Source organism: Filicampus tigris, chromosome 1 (assembly GCF_054856515.1).
Source record: "Filicampus tigris isolate MCC_2025a chromosome 1, RoL_Ftig_1.0, whole genome shotgun sequence".
Taxonomy (NCBI): domain Eukaryota; kingdom Metazoa; phylum Chordata; class Actinopteri; order Syngnathiformes; family Syngnathidae; genus Filicampus; species Filicampus tigris.
Window position 1 is genome coordinate 38,921,113 of NC_141217.1, and position 25,298 is coordinate 38,946,410.

Here is a 25,298-nt window from a genome sequence, read left to right on the forward strand (position 1 = left end):
CAGCAGGTGACGACCACACCCTGTCACGGACTGCGTTTCGCGGCAAGACAGCCAGTCAAGGACAACTTTTTAGCCTCGACTATATAGTAAGAAAACTGGCAGTGTAAAGAAAAAAAAAAGAGACACTTCAAGTAGACTTCCCACCCCTGCAAATCCCATTTCCAATTCTGTATCTGCTTCTACCAATTAGCTGAACTAAAGAATCAAATTTGAATTAGTGGAGCATGAAGCGGTCTTTTAACTGATGTACAAACATTTGCGTAGGGCTGGTCGCGGCCGCCTCACTGAACTTGGCTGGGTTTCAGCTCAGCGCGGAGGAGGATGAAGGCCTGCACCCTTTCTCGGAGGGGTCGAGTATAGGACCTGTAAAGCGCTCGGCGCACATCTGGAGGGAGGATGTAGGGAAGCAGTGTTGAAGTGAGCCGCCCACGTGGCTATCAGAGAAGACAGAGGGGGAAGCACATCCAGACATACTTCACCGTTCGTGAGGGGATAAGGTTTCCATTTACAGATAATCATTTGAGGCAGTCACAGCGGAGTCATACTAGTGAGCCATGCAGACAAAAGATGACAATTGAAAAATGTTGAAGAACTCATCCATTCAAACAACGGTTCACATGAATTGTTCTTGTAAAACTTCCCTGCCCACTATCTCCAATGAGGATGACACTTTGTGGAGTGAGACTGTGAAAGTTTCGTCAAGGTGGCCTCACGTCACTGGACCCCCTGCAGTTTACCTACCGGGCAAACAGGTCGGTGGATGACGCGGTCAACATGGGGCTGCGCTACATCCTGGAGCACCTCGACGGCAGAGGGACCTACGCGAGGAGGCTGTTTGTTGACTTCAGCTCTGCGTTCGGTACCATCCGTCCTGGAACTCCCGGAACTCCTCTCCTCCAAGCATCCCCAGCTCAGTGTGTCTCCTGCCACGGCTTCCTGACTGGCAGGACACAACAGGTGAGGCTGGGGGGACATCATCATCAACACGGAACATCAGCACTGGGGCTCCTCAAGGATGCATCCTCTCTCCACTGCTCTTCTCGCCTCTACACCAACGACTGCACCTCAACGCACCCAGCTGTCAAACTCCTCAAGTTAGCAGACGACACCATGGTCACCGGACCCATCAAAAACCGAGATGAGACTGCGTACCGACGGGAAGTGGAGCAGCTGGCGCTCTGGTGCAGCCAACATAACCCGGAGCTCAACACGCTCAAGACTGTAGAGATGATTGCGGACTTCAGGAAACATCCTTCGCCATAGCTGCCCCTCACATTGTCCAACTGCCCTTTGTCAACCTTTGTCGAGACCTTCGCGTTCCTGGCAATCACAGTCTCTCAGGACCTGAACTGGGAGGCCAGCATCAACTCCGTCCAGGAGGGGATGTACTCCCTGCGGCGGCTGAGGAAGCACGGCCTGCCACAAGAGCTGTTGAAACAGTTCTACGCAGCAGTCATCGGATCAGTCCTGTATTACCCCATCACAGTCTGGTTTGGCACCGCCACAAAAAAGGACAAAATCCGACTGCACCGGACAGTTAGGACTGCGGAAAAAAATCATCAGTATCCCCACTCTTGAAGTCTTGCACACTTCAAGAACCAAGACAAGGGCACATAAAATTTTCCTGGACCCCCCCACAATCTGAACACCGCCTCTTCCATCTCCTCCCCTCAGGTAGACATTCAAACAGCTTCTTCCCCCTCGCCATTAACTCCCTAAACAGTTGCCTGAAACTCTATAGTGGCACTTTGCAAATGTTTGCCAATTCTGCACACCCCTGGGGGACAGTATTACCGCACGGATCATTGGAGCTTCAGCTCTCTACATACTTGAACAACTGTCGTTGATCAATATCAAACAGCACTAGGCACTTTAAAGAGCTTAAGGACTTTTTCCATAATTGCACACCCAAAGTTGCATTACATGTACTGCGACTGGTCACTTCAAAATGGTGCAACGATTATCTGCCTCATCTACACAACCATCATAGAATCGTAAATACGGCACCACTGGTCACTTTATCTTTGCTCTTATGACTCTCCACATTGTTGCACAGCTGTCATTGGGTGCTACGACTGAAAAATGGCACCCTTACATTAGAGAAAGACTTTCGATATTTATATGGCATGTCATGTCTTTGTTGATTGTAGTTGCTTGTTACTGTGTAGCATACTACCAGAGACACATTTCTTGTGTGTTTTACATACTTGGCCAATAAAGGTGATTCTGATCCTTAATCAACACAAGGCTTTATTCATAGACTATTAGGAAAAAAAAAATACAATTTTGAACAGTACATTCAAAATAAATTGAACATGAATCAAAGGACAAAATAATTATTACAATAATAATACGTCTACAAACGTTTAAAGAAACAAACAAAGAAATACAATGAAATCAAACATGATGTGCTGAATTAGCGGTGGACCAAGAATTTTGTAAAGTAGGTTTGAAGGGTGGTGGATTCTGTCCTCTGGTTAAGCAACTCATTTCCATGGCCACTTGTTGCCAGGCAGATTTCATTGATCAAACTATGGGCCAATGAAAAAGATGTTTGAATGGCAAACTAGGTGCTAATGTCATGAAGCCCCTGGGCAGAGAACTGCCAGGAACAGGAAATAAGGTGGGGTACATAAAGATAATCTGACTTGGAGCCTATATAGTATGACCCCTTTCGGACCGAAGTTAGCAAAGCCCAAAGCTAGCCTCACTTTTCCTTTCTATCTTCTAGATGCCCTTCTGGTATATCTCAAAGTACAATATACACAATGCCAAAAATATCAAGAGAAACTCAATCAATCAAATCAATTTAGCAGCCACAAAAAAATACAAACTACAAAGAAAGTTAGCATCCTGGGGGGACACTGTCCCCAAATTGACACTTGTTGACTGTTTTATTTTACAACTTCTTTTGTGACATTGTATACAGTATTCATTTCACCTGTAGACATGATGTCCCATGAGACAGCCCGAACCACACGCCACCAACAGAATTTGAGCACCTTCATCAAATTGCTGAAGTGAAATCATCTTTAAAGACAGTTTGACTGCGGCAATTGCAGCCTTTGGGAAATGCCACGTTCCTGTGCGCGTACCTGAGAAAATGACTGCCTCAAGGCTTTTACATGATATACTTTGCAGAGTGGTGTAATGTATTCCATGCCAGACACTACTACTAACATTGATAGCTAGCCAAAGCCCAAACCAATGCCAAACGACTCATAATTGATACTAAATCAACCACTCTGTCCAAGACTCCACAATATGATGCTCCATCTGCTTAAAAAAGCAGATGGGCAGAGTTAGCAAGAGCTATAAAATGAAAACACCTCCAATGTAATGGCAAATCAGACGCTTTAGAAATGTGCTTCCCAACCTGGGTGCCGTGATGAGAGATTATCAGGGGTGCCACGCGAAAATATCCAATTTCGCATTATTTGTCAGAAAATGACACTTTTTATTCAATACTCTTCCGTTATGTGGCACAAGGTAACATAAACCTGTCCATGCATGATTTGCAATTCAAACAGAAAAGGCTACGTTCACATTGCAGGGTATAATGATTTTTTTTTAAAATCAGGTTTTTGAATGTACTACTACTCAGTAGTTCACAGTACACAAACAAATATGACTTCTACTGTGAACAGAATGCGTCCAGGAAGTGACACGTATGTGCACAACATGTGGCACAGTTTTTTTATGGAAGAAAATACGGCCTCAGTCCTGATGCATTTGTGGCAATTCGAAGGATTTTCTGCAACATTTTCTTAATCGAATAATTTCACGTCATCTTTTTTTTGGCCGCTGTTTTCTGCCCCTTTGTCCTTCTTTGCTTTTTGTGCCTGTCTGGTTTGTCGAACAATTGTGACGATTGCTGCCTTTTGATGACATTGGCTGAATGTGACCCGAGTGTCCAGATGGTGGTCGCGTCAGACACATGTACAATTTAAAGTACATCCACATACAAAAGAGACTTGGGTTGGATTTTTAAAAAATGGAATTGTACTTTGGCGGCACGGTGGTCGACTGGTTAGCACGTCCGCCTCATTGTTCGGAGGTCGTGGGTTCGATCCCGGCTCCGGCCTCCCTGTGTGGAGTTTGCATGTTCTCCCCGTGCCTGCGTGGGTTTTATCCGGGTACTCCGGTTTCCTCCCACATACCAAACACATGCACGGTAAGTTGATTGGACTCTCTAAATTGCCCCGAGGTGTGATTGTGAGTGCGGATGTTTGTCTCTGTGTGCCCTGCGATTGGCTGGCAAACCAATTCAGTGTGTGCCCCGCCTACTGCCCGAAGACAGCTGGGGTAGGCTCCAGCACGCCCCGCGGCCCTTGTGAGGAGAAGCGGTATCGAGGATGGATGGATGGAATTGTACTTTTCACACGGACATGAAAAAAATCGGATACATGTAACATATGGGCCAAAAATTGGATTTGACCTGCAGTGTCAACATAGCCTCTGGCATGACTGAGTATCTCAGTTTTGTATTTAATTCGACAAGCCCACGAACTGAGAAAATCAATTTGTGAGTAAACAGACACAAGATGGTCATTAGTTCAGTGTATGTACTTTTCTTTGGTGGTGTGCCATGAGATTTTTCTCATGTAAAATGAGTGCCATGGCTAAATAAAAGTTGGGGAGCACTCAACGACACATTGTACCACAATTCTTGATGCTCATTTATACAACACAGCATAGTCTAATTCACCTTATGGACATAGAGTGGTAGTTGATGAAACTCTCTTTGAGACGTGGCCGTCAACCCCCCCCCCCCCCCCCCAAAAAAAAAAAAAAAACCCATGAAAGCTCAAGAAAGACCTCCCAAGCCTATCCACATTGTGTCCAGGATGCTGCATGAAGGACAGAATTTGAAACCCACAGCCTGAACACATTCTGGCCTCTTAACTTAGGCTCCTGAGTGAATTTGACTCAATCATAATCCAAAATAGGATTGTTGTGTTTATCGGTATCAAATGTTCTTTTCCACTGAAAACCCTTGTCATCTGCCTTTCAGAAGTGACACGAGCACTTGTCCCTTGTCTTTCAAAACAATTGCTGGACTCAAGTGAAGCCTGTGGTTGTCTCGAGAGTTCCCCTCTTTGGCCATTTACCCTCTGGAGTCTTTCAATCTTCAGACCAGAGCTCATTTCGAGTCCCTCCCTCCAACCCGCTGATTTGTAATTGCTTGTCAGAGCTGTCTGTGTGCCTGTTCCTCTTTTTGCGGACACACACCTGACAAGAAACACATATTTATGCACAAAAATGAAATTACAGACAATGTGTGCGCAGGATACCCGGGACGCGACGGATGCAACCGAGCTGTCTGAGTCGATGAAGCTTCCTCGCGTTGGGCTCTTTATCAAGTTGGGAAAAAAGGGGAGGAAAATGCATCGGATGGAATGACGAAAAGCAGAGAAGTCACTCATGGGGAAAAAGCTTTCAGCAGAATTTTCCGCTTGCAGACGACAATCCTGCAGTCCGTATGATCTGCTATTTGAACCGCCCATTCACAGGCGAAATGGTCACTAAGTTTTAAACGTATCTCTATGATGGATTCAATTGTTTAAAGAGGTGTGATACCACAAGACTGATGTACAGTATACAGGATATGTTACAAGAGGAATCTATTTGTTAGCCGCAAACATGTGTGGGGGTGGTTGTGGAGGGGAAGCGTATGATTGATATTCCCATTAGCACTCCGACGAGGAGAAGACAAGGCTCTGATAATGAATTGTGACACATTAATGAGCTCGTCTGGCAGACACAATACTCCATCAAATTGCTCGCTGATTCACCTTTGTTAGCAATGAAGGAAATTAAATTGTAATGTCACGTAAGGGTTCGGTGGCACCTGCGAAGCCCAAACGTGTAAATAATTGCATAGAAGTTTGAGGCTAAAAGGCACACCGTATACAACACGTCCATTCTTCAGTTTAAACAAAAGTCATTTCAGGGCCATTCCACAGAATCGTGACATTTGATTGGCGTGACTCTTAAAATAAAAGAAAATTGTCATTCTTTTTATTCCAGGCAACTCTTTAGGACACAATGAGTAAATACATCAAATATAGCCACTTAGCATTAAGACTAATCGAGTGCCGATACTAAGCGCACTACAGTGACTCCCCCCAGCCCCCAAAAAATAGCATTTTAAAAAGTAACTAACAAGCAAATAATTTAGGTCTGAAGACGGTGCTGAGATTTTAACCCATTTAGTCATAGTTGAAAACTCATGAAAGGCATCTCATGAAAAAAAAAAAAAACTTTGAAAAGGCTTTACACTGGCTCCCAGTCAGCTGTAGACTAGATTTTAGAGGTCTATGCACCTGGGTCAATTAGTGGAGCCCAGGTTTCAAAGCAAACATGGTGAAGCGGCATTCCCCAGTTATGTTGCACGCAAATGGAAGAAGCAAACAACAGAAGTCAAGTCAGCCCCAAGTGTAAATATGCTTTTTTTTCCCATACCTTTAAGGCGTTTGAGAGCATTTAAAATCGATTTCACCGTCAGTAATTTTAGAAATCAACTTGATATTCCTTTAATTTGCTTTTAAATGTCTTTACATTTTTTGTTTGTAAAAGCGTTTAAATGTTGTCAATGTATGTTCTATTGGAAGCTACTTTCGATCCTTTTTCAATGCCTTTGAATGTTTGTTTGTTTGTAAATGCTTTTACATGTTATGCTTTTGGTTGCGTGAAGCGCATTTAGTTGCCTTGTGTCTGAAATGTGCTATTGAGATAAAACTGCCTAGCCTCGCCTTTTGGCTTTCCAGTGGACTGCAGAGGATCCGAACGATGCAACTTCTTGCGGACCATGTGAATTGTGGAATTTTCGAAACTTTTGAGAGACTAACGTGTCTTCAATCCTGTTCCTTGTGGGCCGCTGTCCTGCCTGTTTTCCATCTCTCCCTACAGGTGCAACACACCTGATTGAAATGATCAGGATCGTTATTACGCTTCTGCAGACCTTGCTGGTTATCTGATCATTTGAATCAGGTGTGTTGCACCTCCAGGGAGAGATGGAAAACAGGCAGGACAGTGGCCCTGGAGGAACAGGATTCAAGACCCCTGTGTTAAGGGATCAGGACTGAGTAAAACACCAGGGCTATCACTAAAGTGAGAATTGAAAGGAGGAGTCAACAACCCCCCCCAAAATCTTGTCAATAATATTCATCTTCAGAAAATTGATTGGTCGTTCCCTGAGCAACCGTGATGTCAGTTTCAGTCGACAGAAAGTAGCAAAATGGCCGCACCTTGAGATGGCTGAAAACGGGTGCTTTTTGCTGCTTAACTCCTACCCCACAAACGCAATATTTACCAAAATGCCGCGTTTTAAGACTAGTGGAGATGCGTACATAATATTGTAAACATTTTTGGGGGGGTTGACTTCCATTTAAACAATGTTTCTGAAATAAAAACATTTGGATGAGGAGCTGTAACATTCAGTCATTGGAACATGTCATGAGGCACAAATGCGATTTTTCCAATGTTGAAGGAGATTTAAATTCATCTTTTGATTTTTTTTTTAACAATCAGATCAATGTGCAGGACACTGCTGAATTACAAACACATTTTACAGTTCATATCATCATGCATTTTTACATTTGACTTCCTGGGGACTCAAATGGCACCAATTCAGTGGATTGACCTAAAAGTATCAGTATTTGGTGGCCAAGACCTCTTAGTTCTCCGTGAATCCGAATCCCTGAACATCTGCCGTTTGGTAGCCGTAACGGCCAAATGCGTCGCATTTTGTACATATTGTCTATTTAATGTCTTTCCAAGCAGTATACGTATTTCATACGCACTTTGTGCACATGAGTTTGTGTTGGTGCTTTGTTACGCGTGTCCCCAAGGATGCTGTGTGCTGTTGGCTTTGTGTCCTTTTTTCTTTGTATCTGCTTATAAAGGACTATTTTGCAGTACTGAATTGATTTTCTGGCTGTATACTGAAGCATCATATCGACTACACGGGGCTAATGACATGTTTTCTCCTGCACATATTTTACGCTATTAACATTATTTTCGACACCTTCCTGGCCGAGTAAGCGGCGTACTGATGTATATGCAAATGTGCGTGGGTGTATTGATTTGAAAAGCTTCCCTCCCCCGCCCCCTCCTGGTTCTTCGGAACGCCTGCCACCCAAGCGCGCACCCGGGGGAGCTCATTAGAATCAGCCGAGAGGAGAGGCCCCCCAGACAGGGTCAGGACAAACTGCGCCACCACACGTGCTGCATAGTGATGCTTTCCGCTCTGTCTTCACGTCTCTTTGCTTTTGGCTACACGTCAGTTCATGCGAGCCGACGGCACATGAGCGATTGGACTGCACGGGCACTTGACAACCAGCGCGCACGCGCCCGCACAAAGAGCTAAATGCAGACATCCATCCGGCGGTACTCTCAAACGGTCCGCCGATACAGATGTGTGATCAGAGAGTTGTCACCTCCCTGTCACTCGCCGCTTGTGTGGTAATAAGGGGAGGGTCACACGCACACACGTCCACCCACGAGACCCTCATTAAAAGCCCATTAATCTTTTGTGGGTTCTATATTGGCGTGTTGTGTTTGCCCCGTACGCACCCTTTAGATTGGTTTTGCGGGCATGTGCAACAGTTGCCTGGGCAAGATGAACGCCATCCCAGCCGCAATATTTGGTAATTGGATGGGACACTTTGGTGTCATCTTCATTCTCTCAGGTGGAACACGTCAAAAATCTTGATTTTCACTCTGAGTTCAAGGAGGCTTTGATAGCGCCACAAAGAGTTTGGCCAGGCTCAGCATTGTCCAGGACGCCTGACCAAGCTCGTGGATCACAGGGAGCACTCACTTTCTTTCTGCTCAAAGTGAAAATCCGCTCGGGTGTGGATAATGAATCAGTGTGACATTTTCACACCACAATAATAGCAACCAAAACTGATCATGATTCTCACGATTAACACAATACTGATGTAATGTAACCAAAAAGTGTAGCAGCAGCAAAATAACGGTTAGCATCTGTCTGAAAGTCAGCAGATCTGGGATCAAATCTCTGATGGAACGTGTCCGCGTGGGGACGGCACGTTTTCTCAGGGCTTGTGCTGCTATTTCTTTCTTTATTTATTTTTGCACATACTCCTGCCTCCAACCACATCCCCCCAAAATATGGTCAATTGGAGGCTCAAATTTTGTTTGGGTGTGAATGTGAGTGAGAAGGGTTGTTTTTTTGTTTGTTTGTTTTTATGTGTCCTCTTATGCACTGGGGAACAGTTCGGAAGGGTGCTCACAACGCAAATGAAAACCTGCGGTATAGAAGTAAAATATCTTGAAAATAGAGATGGGAATGCACCAGGAACAACAAGTCTGAATTTTGAATTAAAAAAAAAAAAAAAAAAAAAAAAAAATCAACAACCCTATGCTTATTTTGCACATCAAAAATGTAGTTGTGTGACACGCGTGACAATATCAGCGATTGCATTGAGTTAAAAATCAACACCTTACAACGACTTCACCAAATAATTTAAAGGGTCGATCAAATTTTAACGCAGTTTATTGACAAACTCTTTCATCCCTACTTGTGCGCAGGGGCGGAGCCATGGGTGGGCCTGGGTGTGCACAGGCCCACCCAGATCGACAGACTGACCAGCCAGTGACATTCATGAAAAAAAAAAAATGCTTTTAAATCTGTAGTAAATTATTAAATTATTTTTAAATGTGTGTCTCATTGTGTGTGTGTGGTGTTTTTTAAAAAAATATTATTGAGTATTAGGAATGACATAATCGTGGTTGTCTAAGGAAGATCTGAACTTCATATTATTCAGTTTGTCATTTTATTTGAATATACGATGTGTCGGGACTGGAGGATTGTGCTCAATGAGAGAAATATTCAGGCCCAGCCTGATTTTTTCAGGCTCAACCATTAGTCACGTTCCGGCTCCCGTCCCCGCTTATGCGTAGTCGGAAAACGATTTGGAAACTGAAAGACAGCTCAAAGTTGGAATGAATGGACCAAACAGCAGGATATGACGGCTGATTGGAAGCAACCGGAACAATTTTGTTGTTCTGAAGCAGCCGCGCATTCCATCGGCGTTTAATTAGAGTGACCCCCAGTGGTGGCACTCCATTGCCTGCATGTCAACACCGGCTCAGACATCACGTCTGAGTGAGAAGCGCACTCCAATACTGCGGGAGCTGCTGTGACAAACGCTGACACATTGACAAAGACACGAGAGGGGAATAAGGTGGGTAAAAGGCGGCATTGCACGCTGATGCACACGCTCATCTTGATACATCACAGAGGTGACCTCATTGTTGCCCTGGGTGCTTCTGATCATTTAAACCCAGTTTCACAGGACATAAAAGGAGCTACGGCTTACTGAGCCTTCCCCCCCCCTTTCCTCTGCAGGCAAACGTCACGAATCATCAAAGTGGGTGCAGGTAGGGAGCGGGAAACACTCCCGTTGCTCAAATCAAATTGGTATCTTGCCTCTTGACACAGAGCATGCGTCAAGGGGCAAGAAACCAAAGAGGACTTCTTTTTCCTCATACATACCATGCCAGCAAGGTCAGAGACTGTTTTTGCTCTTTCTAAAAGTAAGTTTTTCCATTGATTCATGTTGTCTCTGTCAGCCAAGAAGAGGACGGACTTGGGGGAACAGTCGGAGATAGTCGGAAGCCCGGTTTTTCCGTCTATGTAATCGTCTATTTTCGCGGTGAGGATTCAATGGCCGTGGCGAGGTTTGCGTTTTTTTTTTTTTACAGCTTCAGGGTCCTAAAAGGAGACTAATTTAGTCCGGGCGTGGTGAGTCTTTGAGGATTTAGTTTCAGATATTATTCAGCGGGGGAAGGTGCTAGTGGAAGAAGTTGGTCTCGACGGAAATGTCGATTAATATAGGTGGACCGGCCTATAGGCGATTACTATTTGGTCCGGCCGGACAAAATGGCGGGTAGACGGACGGCGGAAGGCTACTCCGGCTGCAGACGGAAGGCGATATACGGACCAGGAAATTTTAGTAAAATGCCGAGCTCTGGCTATTAACTTATTTGGTTATGACAACATTGAGTTCATGTTTGGAGGCCCATGTGTAAAATGTTTAATTGAAAGATACATTTTAATAAAATAAAAAAAATCACTTATTTTTATTTGTCGCTACAATAGCTAAGTAGTCCCCATTTTCACTCAAACCTTTTTGTCACTTGAAAGTACTTTTGACCTTGCAAAACATTTCCCGTTAAATCACACATTTTTAGAAATGTCCATTTCTGGAGAACTTACACCATGAAAAACAGATGGGTAAAAAAATAACCCAAACTGGGTCAAAAAGGGACTAATGCAACTTTTTGGGTTATTCACTTAACCCAAAAAGTTGGATCAAATGAATGACGTGCATCACCATTTGTCGATTTATGACAATGACAGTACGGCTGCTTTTAAGGAATAAGGCAAAAAATGTAGCAGTTAATTAGAAATCATCGCGGACTGCACCTCAACCTCTCCAACGGTGCCTGTCATCTTGCTCAACATCATTTTCGCTGACAAATGATATAATTCCTTTGGACCATCTGCTTGTCTCCAGGCGTCTCGACATGTTAAGGATTTAGTGGATGCTGTTCTCAAGGGTGACTTATGAGATGTTATTATGAAGCAAGTGATTCTGAGCAGCAGGGCAGGAAGCGCTTGATGAACTTGCATTAGCTTTCTGAAAGACTCACGGGATAATTAAATCCTCCAAACACAAAATGACAGCGCTTTCTTCGGTCTTCCTCGTTTCATGCACGAGACAATGACAATTCTTCTTATACTGGGGCCAGTGGATCAGAACAATACGACAACAAGAGTAACAAAATACAATCACAAGACCAAGGTTGAAATAGTTTCCACTTCCAGGCTTCATTGGCCACACTTAATTTCACCTTGCCAAGGACTTAAACCCTTTTCACACTGCACTTGGTTTTTGTGTTCAACGTGGGGGGTCCATTTCACAAAGCAGGTTTAGTGACAACTCGGAGGCTGCTAACCCCGAAATGAGGCAAACTCGGACTTTTCCGTTTTCAAGAAGGGAGCTCCCGGTCAGTTACTGCAGTAAGAGACTCTGGGAAACTTACCTGGTCGGGAGCAGGTTTATCTGAGCGAACCTCCAGCTCCGCTCTGTCTCCGGCCTCTTTCTGAGCCACACACTCCTTTTCATTTCCTCATTCCTTCAGTTCACCCAGGTGAGTTTTGTCGTAGCGTAGTTCCGCCGCGTCTATCATTAAACAAAAATCAGAGTCAGCATATGAGAAGTCCAATTTTCACAGTATCACTTTCTTTCGTTTCTGTTGAATTTACTCAATTTTGTCAAGTGTTTGAACGAAATGTAATCATCTGGATTAAGATACATTTTTAAGTAGACTCTACAATGTATCTAGGTACAGATGATTTTATTTTGTGCAACCACTTGATGAAGTTAAAGTGAGTAAATTCAATGCACCATTTTTTCAGTCTAAGTGGAGACAAACGCGACATTATGATAATGATCCCGTACGCGGATGAAGGTGCAGCATAACTACACAGAGAATTAAATTCGTCGGGAGATCAGACTGCGCAGGGATGTTTAAGCATTTCCAGAAAAGTATGTTTATGAGCGGTACCGTTTCGTGTGACATTCCATCATCTGAATCCACTGAAATAAGTTTCTGTTGAATATTTACTCAATTTTATTTCATTTGGTTTTGCACAAAATATAATCATCTGAATACAGATCATTTTTTGAAGTTTATACATCAACTTAAAAATGCTTCTGGCTCCAGATGATTTTATTTTGTGCAACCACATGACGAAATATCGTTGAGTAAATTCAACCATTTTTTTTTTAGCGCACCCCCATGAGATTATGCCGAGGTCTTAACTGTTTGAACAATGTTTTTTTCATATTTCATCAGCTGTTAAGTGAACTTCTCCCCCGCGCGATTGCACCTAAATGAAATAAATGAGTAGGCGGAAGCAAGCCGTTTTCCTCTGTTACATTATTGTGATCGTAAAAGACTTCCGCATATATTGACCCGAACAGCAACGTTCTCCCACGCCCCTCTCTCGTTACCACGGTGACTCGGAGAACCCCTTAACGCCGTCTTTTCATGGTTGCGGTGCAACTCCAGGCGAAGGTACTCCGAGTTGAGTAAACTGATTCAAATCACCTGTTCTGGAACCGGAAACTCAGAGTTTCCCATCTCGGAATAGTTCAAGTCAGACTTCAGGATTAGAATCAGAGTTTGATGAACTTGCTTTGTGAAATACACCCGGCTATCGGGCGCAGGGCAGCGCAAGGATGATGGCGGCCTGGCGCCAGCTTATCCATGTTTGCCAGTGGTCGCTAGAAGCCACTGAAAAACTTTTCCTGCTGGTTTGGATGTAAAGTACAGGCACTTAAGGCCATGGCAACAAGCAGTGCACTGCAAACGAACCCATTCATTGCGCAGCGAGGATGGAACGGCATGTCATGTCGCGGTGCCGCGTTGGAGGTCTGTCTTCGGGAAAAGGTAATACCGACTTGAAGGTGCGAATTCCGACATTCATGTTTAACTTCAATGCCTCAGTCGTCGAACCAGGACAGAACCGCCCGGACACACACAAGTTCACCAGAGATCTGCGCCGCCTTTATGGGCGAAAGGTGAGGGGGCAGCAGAAAGGGAGGGGGGCTGATCGGGCTGATGTGTGTCCCCCCCCCCCCCCCCCCCCCCCGTCCCCAGTACCATCCGTGCCCATGAGCATCCATTGCCAAACAGACATACACACGAAATAATGCTGTATTGTTTGAACAGTAGCGTTTAACATGGCAATGCTGCAACCAGAATCCTACTATCAATCACACACCGTTGCCCATGTCCTGGTAATATTTGTAATTTTGCAATTCAATAGGTGAAGAGATGCCATCGCAACAATGTCACGGAGGCCGTTTGAAGGAGCACAGTTACGTTGTGGGTGCTTTTGTTTTCTCCAGCAACTTTTCGTGACACCGGGAAGCGATTACGAAGTAAAGTCTCTTTCCTGTGGCAAATGGGGAAACTTTGTGATCGTGATTAAAGCCGGCAGGCCTAATATGGATTTGGAATAAGGAGCTATATGTGAGCAAAATTGCAGGGAGCTTCGCTTTAAACTAGGATGGAGAAATTCAATGTGCCTGCTAATTGAATCTCAGCGCTCTAGCGAGGGAAACTAATGGAGAGAAGGAGGAAGAGGCGAACGATTTCTGTTCATAAACAGTGTTTACTTAAAGCACTCCGCTGCCTTATTAGTATTAATAGCAGTGACTTCAGAAGGCTCATATTCAGCCATTGGACAGTACTGGATAATTTATGAGCGGAATGAAAGCCAGAGAGTGCGGTGCAACGTAGCACCGCATTGCAAAACAATGTTGCCCATGCCCGTTTACATAAGCAGCACTCGGAGTAAACAGTGGATTCAGCGCAGCACCATGTGAGAGGAAAAACGTGAGCAACGCGGCGGTAGCCTTGTGGAGATGCAAGAGCCCTGCATGCAGACCTTTTGATGCAGCTGGTCTTCATCTGCAAGTCCTTTTGAGCACGCCAGCGCAACATCTCGCCCCGAGCAAAACTTCTGCATACCCGCAAGTTGGGTCAGGATGCACTATAAGCCACGTCATTTTCAATGCTCTTAATTAAAGACACCATCTGTTAAATTTGATTATTAAAGCGCTCCGCGTAATTGCACACTTTCATTTTCTGCTCTATTTGCAGTCAGCGGGGCGGCGTGCAAAGCGAGGAAACGCCGCATCGGGTTTGGGGATTCGAGAGCGTCCCCGACCGAGAGGAATCTCGGCTGGAGATGCGGCATCACTGATGCGCGGCGTTGCCCACGTGTGCTTCTTCGTTGTCGAGCGCAAACACCACCAAAACCTGCACAGTGCTTACGGAATCCATCTTTATTTATATTAAATTAAAAATATACTTTTGACAGATTCATGTAGCAAACATGAGGAACAGTACGGTTATGGTACAAAGCTTTGGGTATGGTCTGCAAAGAACACAGAAAGGATAAAGGGACAAAGCTAAGTTACTGGCGAAGGCCTCTCTGAACTCTGTCCTCACTCGAAGCATGCAGGAGCCAAAACAGGTTGTGCGGGGCCATTCAAACGAGGACCACGTGGGACTTGGCTCAGAAACAACCGAGAGGGCCACCTTATGGTGGTTTGCTGGCGGCCCGCCTTCTCAGTTTGACGGCAGCAACTCCGCTCACAAGAAAGGGTTAACAAGCACGTTAAATATAGCCCCCCCCCCACGTTTGTCAAAAAGGAAAATCACATAAAGCAAATATGTAGAACTGTTCACCATTTGGTGTGTACACTAGGTCGAAGCAGGAGTAAACCGCAGAAGGAGAGAACAGAGTGTAACTCCAAAGCAACATCCCCTATTTACAATTTTCCATTGTCCATCATTATTTCAGTGCTTTTAGAAAAATACTATTCACATTTGAAGTGCGTCGGATACCACAAAGATTCTGTACAGTTATATTTTTAACACGGGAAAGGAACTTAACAGGAGTGATTTGTGCAATTACTGTTCAAATAACAACAAAAACTGAATGTGAAATAATTAGCAGAACCCAGGATACCTTGAAAAAACAAAAACAAACAAAAAAAAAACACCCCAAACAACAGAGGAATCAAGATTATACATTGTACAGTACAGGTCGTAAGAAATTTGGATTTTCAGTTTGTGCTAGTGATTTAAAAAAAAAAAAAAAAAAAAAACACTTAAAAGAGAAGTCAACCCAAACATATTTTTTCCCAAGAACATGTTGTTCTATGCAGGCCCACGAATTGAAGCAAGGCATTCTGAAAACGACATCACAGTTGCTCAGGGCTCAGAAAATGACCAATCATGGGTCAGCTTCAGAAATCAAGTGCGCTGTGATTGGTCGTTACCTGAGCCCTGGGCAGTTGTGAAAGTGACAAAATGGCCGGCCCCCGATACGGCTGAAAACGGGTGGATTTTGCTGCTTAACTCCTATCCCACAAATGCAATAATAACCAGAACGTCATGTTTAGACTAGTGGAAGTGCATAGAACATATTATTCCAACACATTTTTGAGGGTTGACTTCTGCTTTAATAGGTCAGTAACGTCATTGAGATACAAAGGTAAATTGATAGTTTATGTTGGCACACGGCTACATGGCTCTACACCTTGGCATATAAAGAAGGGAATAGGAAGGGTCACAGGGCGTAAATGAAACAACAATGACACAAGGACGCGGATGAAATTTGAAAAAAAAAAAGGAACAATGGAAGAGGATTACATTTGGAACATGAAAGAAGTTCACATGACGTAAAGGAAAGAAGAAGAGCGCACGCAAGTGAAGAGCTGCTCACTTGGGCTTAAGAAAAACATGGCTGATGATCACACGGCGCGAAAGCAACCATGGAAGGGGATCACATAGGCAACGGCAAAGGGGATTATGTGATGGAAACAAAACAGAGAAGCGTGTGTGTTGGAGAGGCGAGTAGGATGGTGCTCAACCCGCAAATGAAGTGAAACAGAAGAAATGCGCAGGAGAGGAAATTATTGCTTCAATGAGGACTTGTGGTTACTTGAAGAAGATGAACACGTTTCCCAGACTGCGGGGAGAAAACATGTGAGGCCAGTCGTGTCCTCAGTCTCACTCTTGATTTAAAACATCAACATGGCGCAACGATTTGGGGCAAACGTACATAGCGATGCGCCTGTTTGAAATCACCATCGTCCCTTTTTCCCTTTCCTTGAAACCCACATTTGGCACTTCCTTCCACTGCGCCGTATAAACAAGCTCAAACGTGCTATAAATATTTCACACTCGACATTAAATACTGTCTCTATTTCAATGAGTTGGTGCTCCAAACGGGGATTACAAAATACTCCTTCATTAAATAATCATGACGCCATCAAAGAAAGATTATGACTACTGTTGGGAACAAACACACACACACACACACACACGTCCACGCACACACTCTAAATAGAAGATTCTTGAAGCCAATCAACTCCCCCAAAAATGTTTCCTTCATGAACCCGTGGCCGACGTAGTGCCACTGATCTTTGCTAACGCTCCCAATTCCGAAGTGGCGAACGAGCAGATAAACAAGTTGGCTATTTCTCGATGAAGTATCTTTTCCATCCCCACCTTTGATTAAAGTGCTTCACCGGGAGGTTTGAATTTGAACACATGCACTTATATTTTAAAAACACACACAAAATAAACAACCTAAGGAAAAAAAAAACCCGGCCCCAGATGACGACCTGATTGAGTGACAAAGTCGGTCCTCAAAGGGGGAAGTAACATAACGATATAGAAGTTGGCAACCTTGACGCCTTTCCTTTGAATCGTGTTCCATATGAATTGGCAGAAGAAAGAATCATTAATGAATGTGTGATGGCGCAGCATTGGGTGTCGGTTTGCCCACAGACACATCAAGAGGATACTTTTTTTTTTTTTTTTAACTCTAAATGGATAAAAACTGTGAAATGTTTCAGCCATTTATCTTCACGACAAAGATATTTTGGAAATTCTTCCTGTCTGGCTATGATAAGAAAAGTGGTTGAGTTACCTTCAAATGAGGTAATATCGACCGGTACTTCAATTACCAACTTGAATTACCGAATATAATTTCATGGCAAAAAACGGCAAATGATTTGTGAAAATATGTTCTCACCGTAACCGTTGAGAAATGATGGCAACGTAAAATGCTTCTGTGTAAAAATATACTGGCGTATTTCAGCATAGCACGTCTTGCACGTTTGCAGACTGTATTGTGTTTCCAGGTTCTAAAATATAGTATAGTACTTTATTTTTTATGTACAACTTTTCTCGAAATTCACATTAGAAAACTGGTCCTTGAATTTTCTTTACACAGCTTTGGCCGGCACAGACTAAAGACTATCTTTGATTTCTTTACTTCTCTCTACCCTTGCTTTAGGGATGGTTCAAAATGTTGTCATTAGCTGGCCTCGGCCTTTTGGGGGAAGTGCATGTGTAAAGAGAGTTTTTCCATTTCTCCGATGAAAGAATCTACATTACCGTATAAATACTACACGGAAAAATAGGAGCGCATGACGAATCAGCTTTCAGACTTGTTTCCTCCATTTTGCTTGTCCTTTCTCTTTCCTCTAGCCAAGGAAAAGCGCGAGTCAAGTCCTCCTTCGGTTAGTTAGTGTAAAACACTTATGTGTATATAAATTATGTTATTCATTGGGGGGGGGGCGAATATCAAACAAACCAAAAAGCGTTGCTCCGCTTTTTCAACGGACACAGCATAACTTCTGGCAGTGGGTTCCGACACCAGGTGCTTTGCAGGAATTGACCATAACTCCCGCTTACAGTGTGGTACTTCCTCCACAGTCCCCGTGTCCAAGATCACAGTCAGTATGTACAGGACAGAAACGCACTTGAGCTTGGTCGTCGGCTCGGTTTGGGTCTGTTGTTGCTACAGTCGCGAATGTGGGTTGGGGTGTGGGTTGGAGGCAGTTTGTGGCGGCTCTGTTTGGGGAACTGGAGAAGTTTCTCGAGGCCGCAGTCCCATAGAGGCAAAATTTAGACCACGGTATTCCTTTGCCGGTAGGGAGGAGGCGGCAGAACTGGGCCAGATTTCAGGGAAAACTCCGACATGTATTCGGGGTTTTCAGCTACGGCTGGCCGTATGTGTCCATTCTGCTTGTAGTAGAGCTTAGCATTGGCGGCCCCACTCTGGGTGCCGTCAGACGGTTTGGGCGGCAAGCTGTGCTGCCAGTATTCCGGATTGTCAAAGGTTACCTTCAGCTTCTTCCCAGCGGCTTTACCTGCTGTCTGTCCGCCGTGTTTCAGCAGGCTGGCAGGCTGCAAGGTTGCGTGGCTCTGGTAGGCCGGCAAGCTGCCGTGGCCAGTGGGGGCCGCGCTGGATGGGACACCCGACTGGCACGCCGCAGCCAGGGCGGTCGTTCCTGGTTGGCTCTGACCGGTGGAAACGCCAGCGGGAATGCCAGCTTGTCCTGCGGGCTTGACGGTGTGGTGGGCGTGGAGGATGTGGGTCAGTGTACCGTGGTGGCAGGACAGACCAGATGGCGAGGGCTGAGCTGTGGGGAGAGGGTAGTGGGGCATGTTGGTCTGGATGCTAAGCGGGAGGTGGGACCCTGAGGTGGTGACTGAGATGGAAGAGGGAGGCTGGGAGGGAAGCGGCAGACCGTTTCTTCGCAGGGTCTCGGCGGCGCTGTGGAAGGTGTTGAAGTAGAGGGGCTCATTGATGTACTCGTCCTCTCCTTTGGGCTGACTGCTGGGAGTGCTGTGGTAGCCCGGGTTGTCCAGTGCGTGGATCTCCCCATTTTTATGCCGTGACACAAAGGGGTTTTCCTCAATCGGATTCAGGTATTCTGTAGCACATATCAGAAAAGAAGAAGGAAGGAAAGAAGTAAAGGAGGAGTTTATGAAAGGATAAGGCAGATGACCGAGTAAAATTGTCAGAAATTAAAACCAGGAGGGCGAAAAGGAAAGGGAAGCTGAAAGGAATGAGTACTGAACTGAGTGTCAGAGAGCTGGAGAGAGAGAAAGAGAGAGAGCGAGAGAGAGAGTGAGAGAGAGAGAGAGAGAGAGAGAGAGAGAGAGAGAGAGGGAGCGAGAGAGGGAGAAAGAGAGAGAGCGCTCGAGAGAGAGAGAGAGATAAAGAACCACGATAGGGAGTTAGGTCACTTGCTAATGAGCAAAGAAGATGGAAGGGGACATGATAATGGTGATAATGGGAGCCACTCAGGACTAGACAGGCAACTTGCCAGAAGCTCTTTGGCACTGGAAACTCCATCTGCCGGCGGTTGAAATGCCAACAAACGACCTCTCTTGGCTGCTTCCAAGCGCTATTATAGCGGGGTGTGAAACCTATCGATTTTGCCCACTCTTCCGCCCGTTGACATTGCATCAGATGCACGATGCTTCGGGCCTTGTTATATTTTGAGAAGCTCAAAAATCAAAGGCATCAGCGGGAGAACAGGGTCGATGGGCTGAATTATCATCAGAGGCTGGCGTGCAGCACCGTCAAAAAGTGTTAATTCACGTACGGAAATAAAAGGAATAAAAAGAAAAAGACGTATGAACTTACTACAAAAGTTGACCTTCTACAGTAGACTGATATGAGGAAAGAAACGGTCTTTTGTTTCGGTTTCCTCAGCCTGCTTAGTGTAGATGTACAGTACACTGTGCATTTCCACAAATTTTCATGAGGGATCACAAATTTCCCTAATTCACTAAGCATTTTTCTCCAAATATTCTTTTTTTCACAAACTAAAAGCCCTCAGCAGGTGATCAGTCGTCCTTTGATTCTGACACTGGAAAACGTCTGTTGAGTTGGCGGCCGGTGATATGCGTTTCTCTTTTGATGCGTTTGATGTCCGCGCTGTACATCCTACAGTAAATGGAATCGTTCAAAGACGCTTTCGACCACACTCGACTGTCTTTTTAGCCGGCCGGTGCTTCCTCCCTTTTCCTTGGAAAGCTGATCTGACTCTTGCTACCAAGACCGAAAAATGTCATCCCCTTTGTGTGTTTTTTGTCTCAGTACCTGAAGAGCTCTTGTCTTTCATGGGCGTCATGTACCCGTCCTCGTCCTCATCCCTGGAAACCCTCTCCCCCAGGAAGATGGTGGGGTCAGCGCTGTACCGCTGTGCCCCGCTGTCTTCACCCCCTACTTGGTTGACGTTCTTCTTATGCAAGTTGCCATTGCAGCGTTGGTCCTCCATGGTGGGCCCCTGGCCTCCGCTGGCTTCCTGTTTTACACTGGCCTGGGCCCCCGACAGAAGACCGTCTGAAAGTTTTGGCCCTCCTTCCCTGTAGCCAAACTTGTTCTGGGGAAGACAGAGTGGAGGCGATCGGGCGGTTAGACAGTAATAGGAAATGTATTGACATGACATTAGCATTTACTTTGTGAACTCAAGTGCAATGGACAGCTACAAATGAATGAAAATGTTCCAGGGGAAGTAAACTCAACAAATGTGTTCCATACTCCTCCACTAGTCTGAACAAGGCATTCTGATTAATATTGCATTTGTGGAATATGAGTTAAGCAACAAAATACGTCCATTTTTTAGCCATCTCAGGGGGGCGGCCATTTGGCCACTTGCTGTCAACTGAAAATGACATCACAGTTGCTCAGGGCTCAGGTAACGACCAATGTCGGCTCACCTGTTTTCGGAAGCTGAGCCACGATTGGTTCTTACCTGAGCCGTGAGCATCCGTGATGTTCTTTTCAGTTGACAGAAGCGACAAAATGGCCGCCCCCGGCGATCAACAAAAATGGCTGGATTTTACTACTTAACTCATGTTCCACAAACACAATATCAATCAGTAGACTGTCACCTGAACCTATCGTACATTATGACATACAGGTATAAATGAACAAAAAGAATACAGTTAGAACGGTGTGTGACTTTCAACTTGTGCAGCTGGCAGTTGAAAGTAAAATTCTGCGAAAAGTTCCGTGGGCGTAGTCATCAGCCTTAGGGGACGGTGGGGGGCAGCCAGTCGGTGCAAGCATCAGCACACCTGAGCCTCGAAAAAAAAAAAATGAGAACCCCGCAAAAAAACAAAACATGACACGCGGAGCATAGGGCTTCCTGTGGAGCTGCGTTAACTTGCTTCAGGCAATTCAACCCTGGCCCACTCCTCTGCACTCACGCCAACTGCACGTGCTACAGCAGTAATTACAGGAAATGCAGCCACAAACAACACAACAGGGGAGGTGGAAACATTCCAGGGTTACATCACTCTGTCTATTCTCCTGCTATTCCTTAAACCGTCTCTGCTTTGTTCTTTGAAGAATTGTTTCAGACTCGGGTAATCAGCTCACATTTGTTATCGGATCCACTAAAGTAAACCTTAACAAACATTAAGCGGTACTTTCAAAAGAAAAACGAATGCTTTGACCAAAGATAACCACTTAGCTTGGAGGCCAGAACACACAAGAGAAGCAAAACGAGAAACCGGTACGGTAGACGTACACCACTGATAGCCCGGCAAAGGCGAATGAACGTTAGCTCTGGTTAGCACGGAGGTTGGAGCAACGTATATGTTTATTTTATTTAACCTGGAAAGGTCTCATTGAGTAACAATAACTCTAATAATTGCACAAGACAAAACAAAGCTACACACAAACAAGTACACTTCAATTGACACAATGCACACAGTAGCGCGGTAGACATTATACAGGCATAAAATACATACGACGTGACATTTCGGTCATAAGGAAGGTCTCAATCCAGCCATTGAGACATAGCTCAAAGGTAAACAAACCCTTTTATTATATATATATTATATATATTTTTTTTTCAACTTGAAATGTGTAACACAATGTGCAAAATTCACTTCTTCTGATTTACTTGAAGGCTAGGCTTCATTTGCCCGTTTGGTGTTATTCTGACATTTAAATGTGGGATGCCTGTGCTGCTTTATTTCAAATGTTTTTTTCAAGCCCTTTTTTTTTTGGACTTGCAGGCATCAAAACACAATTTGTACTGAAATGCAGGCGTGACATGATTGCGCCAAATAATGGGATATTTCAGTTATTAGTGGGTTTTTTTTAATGTAAAAGTCAAGTGTTTTAAGGGTTTGGATGTGTTTTTAAAATTAAACTGTATTTCTATACTTTTGGGAATACATTTATTGAAATTAATGCATTGTTGTATTTGAGTGGGATTCAAGTAGTTGAATCTAAAAGGGAAGTTTTTGGCAGTAAATAATTCTGCTAACCAATTAATTGGTTGATTAATGTAAATAATATTTAACGAATAAAAGAACCACTTTTTTTGGTCCCCTAACGCTTTCAACGACCGAAACATGAATTACAGATAGAACATTTGGACTATTTTACAATATTTTGCCCTTTAGCATTTCTTTCACTTAACAACAGAGAGACATTTTCAAGTACAAAAACACGCATTATAAAAAGGATTGTAAATTATTGGCAAAACAATATCCATGCATGATTCCCTTCACATCACATTTCTGTATTATTTTCCTTTCCATGGAATGACTTCAAAATAAAAATTAGACACACCTTTCTCAGATGTCAGAACCTATTGTCTTTGGCAGAGTTGCATTTGAAATATATGTTGTAAAGAGAGACAGCTAAACTGAAACGGAAGCCAAGCTTATATCTCTTAATTGATTTTCAAAAACAAAGTTTCCCGTCAAGAAAGGTGTGTCCACAGTCACGCAAATGCTGAAACAGACCTAAAACTAGGGCGTTTCAGAACATGTGATCTATGCTGTTCTACTTCTCCACTTGTTGTTGACGGTGAGAAGATTTTGCTGTAGAAGCAGTATCATGCTTAGGAACCTCTGTAGCACCAACATAACGTGGTAATCCGCCATATTTCTTGTAAACGTTGTTGTTCAGAACCACGTATTTCTTAGGAAGATGCGTATTGGATTGAATGGAGTCAGATCTCCGTCTAGTGGACAGTGCAAGGACATCATGCTGCTGGAATCCAAGACCGAACAGCATTTACTGTTTCATGAGAGAGTAAGAATATATCAGCGTTTTTTTTTTAATAATTATGATTATTTTGAAAAGGGCCAATATCGGCTGATTTTATCAGCCAACTGATTAATCAGTCGGGCCCTAGTTTCGTTTCTGGTACGAACCGATTCCCTTTTCCACGGACAACTAAATATCCTGTTTACAGAACCACAAATAAATTGGCAATTGGAAAAGGGAATACCATTTTGATTTCATTTGAGGGATCGGCTCCGTGTATTGAATCATTTTGATTTTGCCCAGGGAAAACCTTTGCAAGCGGAGCCCTTGGAATTGTAATGAGAGGCCCCTGCACTATGTGGTCAAAGATGAGAAAGGATGCAAATCAGGGTTCATACGCTGAAGGAGTGCAGCTAACTTTGATTCAATCAATGGACTATGTCAACTACTTTAGTCTAAGAATAGAAACATTGTAAAGCAGGCTTTGTATGTTTAAAGAGGCGGGCTTACTTACTCTGCTTGAGTCGACACGAGGTCTTGTTGGGTATGATGGGTGAGCTGCATCAAAACCACGAGGCACCAGGTATTCCTCAGCATCCATCAGGTCATCCAGATCCTCCTCATCCAGGAGGCTCTGGAAGAACTTGCTATCGTTGGGGCTGGGCAACTTCATCCGATCGTCCCCCTGAAAATGTCCCAGATTTCAAATAAGAGGGCCATACCGATTTGACGACTATTACGTATCATCAGTCGTGAACAATAACGCTGCTCTGTTGTGTGTGAGCTCATGTTCATGTCAACCTACTTGGATGACCAGGTATCTCTGTGGGTCCCGGGCCATCCTGCAGAACTCAGCAGCCAGCTCCTTGAATTTGGGCCGACTGTCGGCATCAATCATCCAGCCTGGAAAGGACAAATATGGAAGCGGAATGAAGAAGAGAGGGCTGGTATTGTCTGTTATCCTGATCGTCTTCCAACACCAAATGGGCCGCACATTTGGGCTGGTGGCAGCCCATCTGGTCTTTGCCGGAAATGCCAGCTTGCCAGCCTGAGCCCGACTGAGGGCCTCGCTCAAGGGCAACTCAAAGTGGAAAATTAGGTAAGAGAGAAGCAGGTTTGCTGGGGTGGGTGTTCGGCCCATTTTTCCCTCCACGAGGCCACAGCTGGCTTACGCAAAGCAAACCCCTGAAGGTGACGTGAAAGGCCAGCTGGTGTGTCCGCTCTCATTAGACAGAACACACACAGTTACTGACTTTGTTGGTTGTATCTTAATTACGTCTATGGCAATGGTGATGGGGGGGAGTGAGGTTCAGGGTGCTGCCGGCAGATGAACCCGATTGTTTGATTTCAAATGTATTCATCGGAATGAGGTCAGGTGTAAGGGATCCACCCTCAGCAAAAAACGTGGATCACGGACAAATGCGGACCAGTTCTCTTTGAAGTCAAGTGAATCTCCTTGACCTTATTACAATAAAATGGACCCAGACATTCGGACGTAAGATTATTACTTTTTAGTCTCCATGGGCAGGGAGGGAGGAAGTAGGAGTCCACTGGCATTGCTGTAAGGCTAAAAAGCTGCAGGGCAATGTTGCTTCTCAGCTGTCATAAGCCAATGGTGCTGCTTTTGCATCTGGTGAATACACATTAGCTAGCATGACATTTCAGTTGAATTAACATTTTCAACTTGGGAATATGTTTTGATGTGGTGCTCTGAGAGTCATATCATTTTCTGTTGGTATTTCAAGCATGAGAATAGCGAGTCGGTGGAGAGAAAAGTTCATGTCAGGTAATTGCTGCCAGGAGAAAAGTCACTCCACCGTTGTTGAGTGAGGCGACCACCAGGCTAGTGCAATGTGAG

At 44.5% G+C, this 25,298-nt stretch overlaps 1 protein-coding gene across 7 annotated transcripts in view; it reads right to left on the minus strand.

The window, feature by feature from the left end:
- LOC147154035 (receptor tyrosine-protein kinase erbB-4-like) overlaps positions 1-25,298 on the minus strand; it is a 201,262-nt gene that overhangs the window by 19,953 nt on the left and 156,011 nt on the right. For 3 of the 7 annotated variants that reach the window (XR_015088049.1, XR_015088051.1, XR_015088050.1), the window contains exons 24-29: positions 24,246-24,343; positions 23,955-24,125; positions 20,528-20,810; positions 12,079-12,218; positions 742-940; positions 255-434 (exon numbers count right to left, since the gene is read on the minus strand). Coding sequence is in view for 3 of the 7 variants with exons in the window: in XM_086039840.1 (XP_085895966.1) it covers positions 18,538-19,349; positions 20,528-20,810; positions 23,955-24,125; positions 24,246-24,343 (1,364 nt within the window). In the remaining 4 variants the exon portion in view is untranslated. Of the gene's footprint in view, positions 1-254; positions 435-741; positions 941-12,078; positions 12,219-15,700; positions 19,350-20,527; positions 20,811-23,954; positions 24,126-24,245; positions 24,344-25,298 lie in introns of those variants that run through there. The other 4 variants (XM_086039840.1, XM_086039848.1, XM_086039831.1 and 1 more) reach the window with 2 other exon arrangements.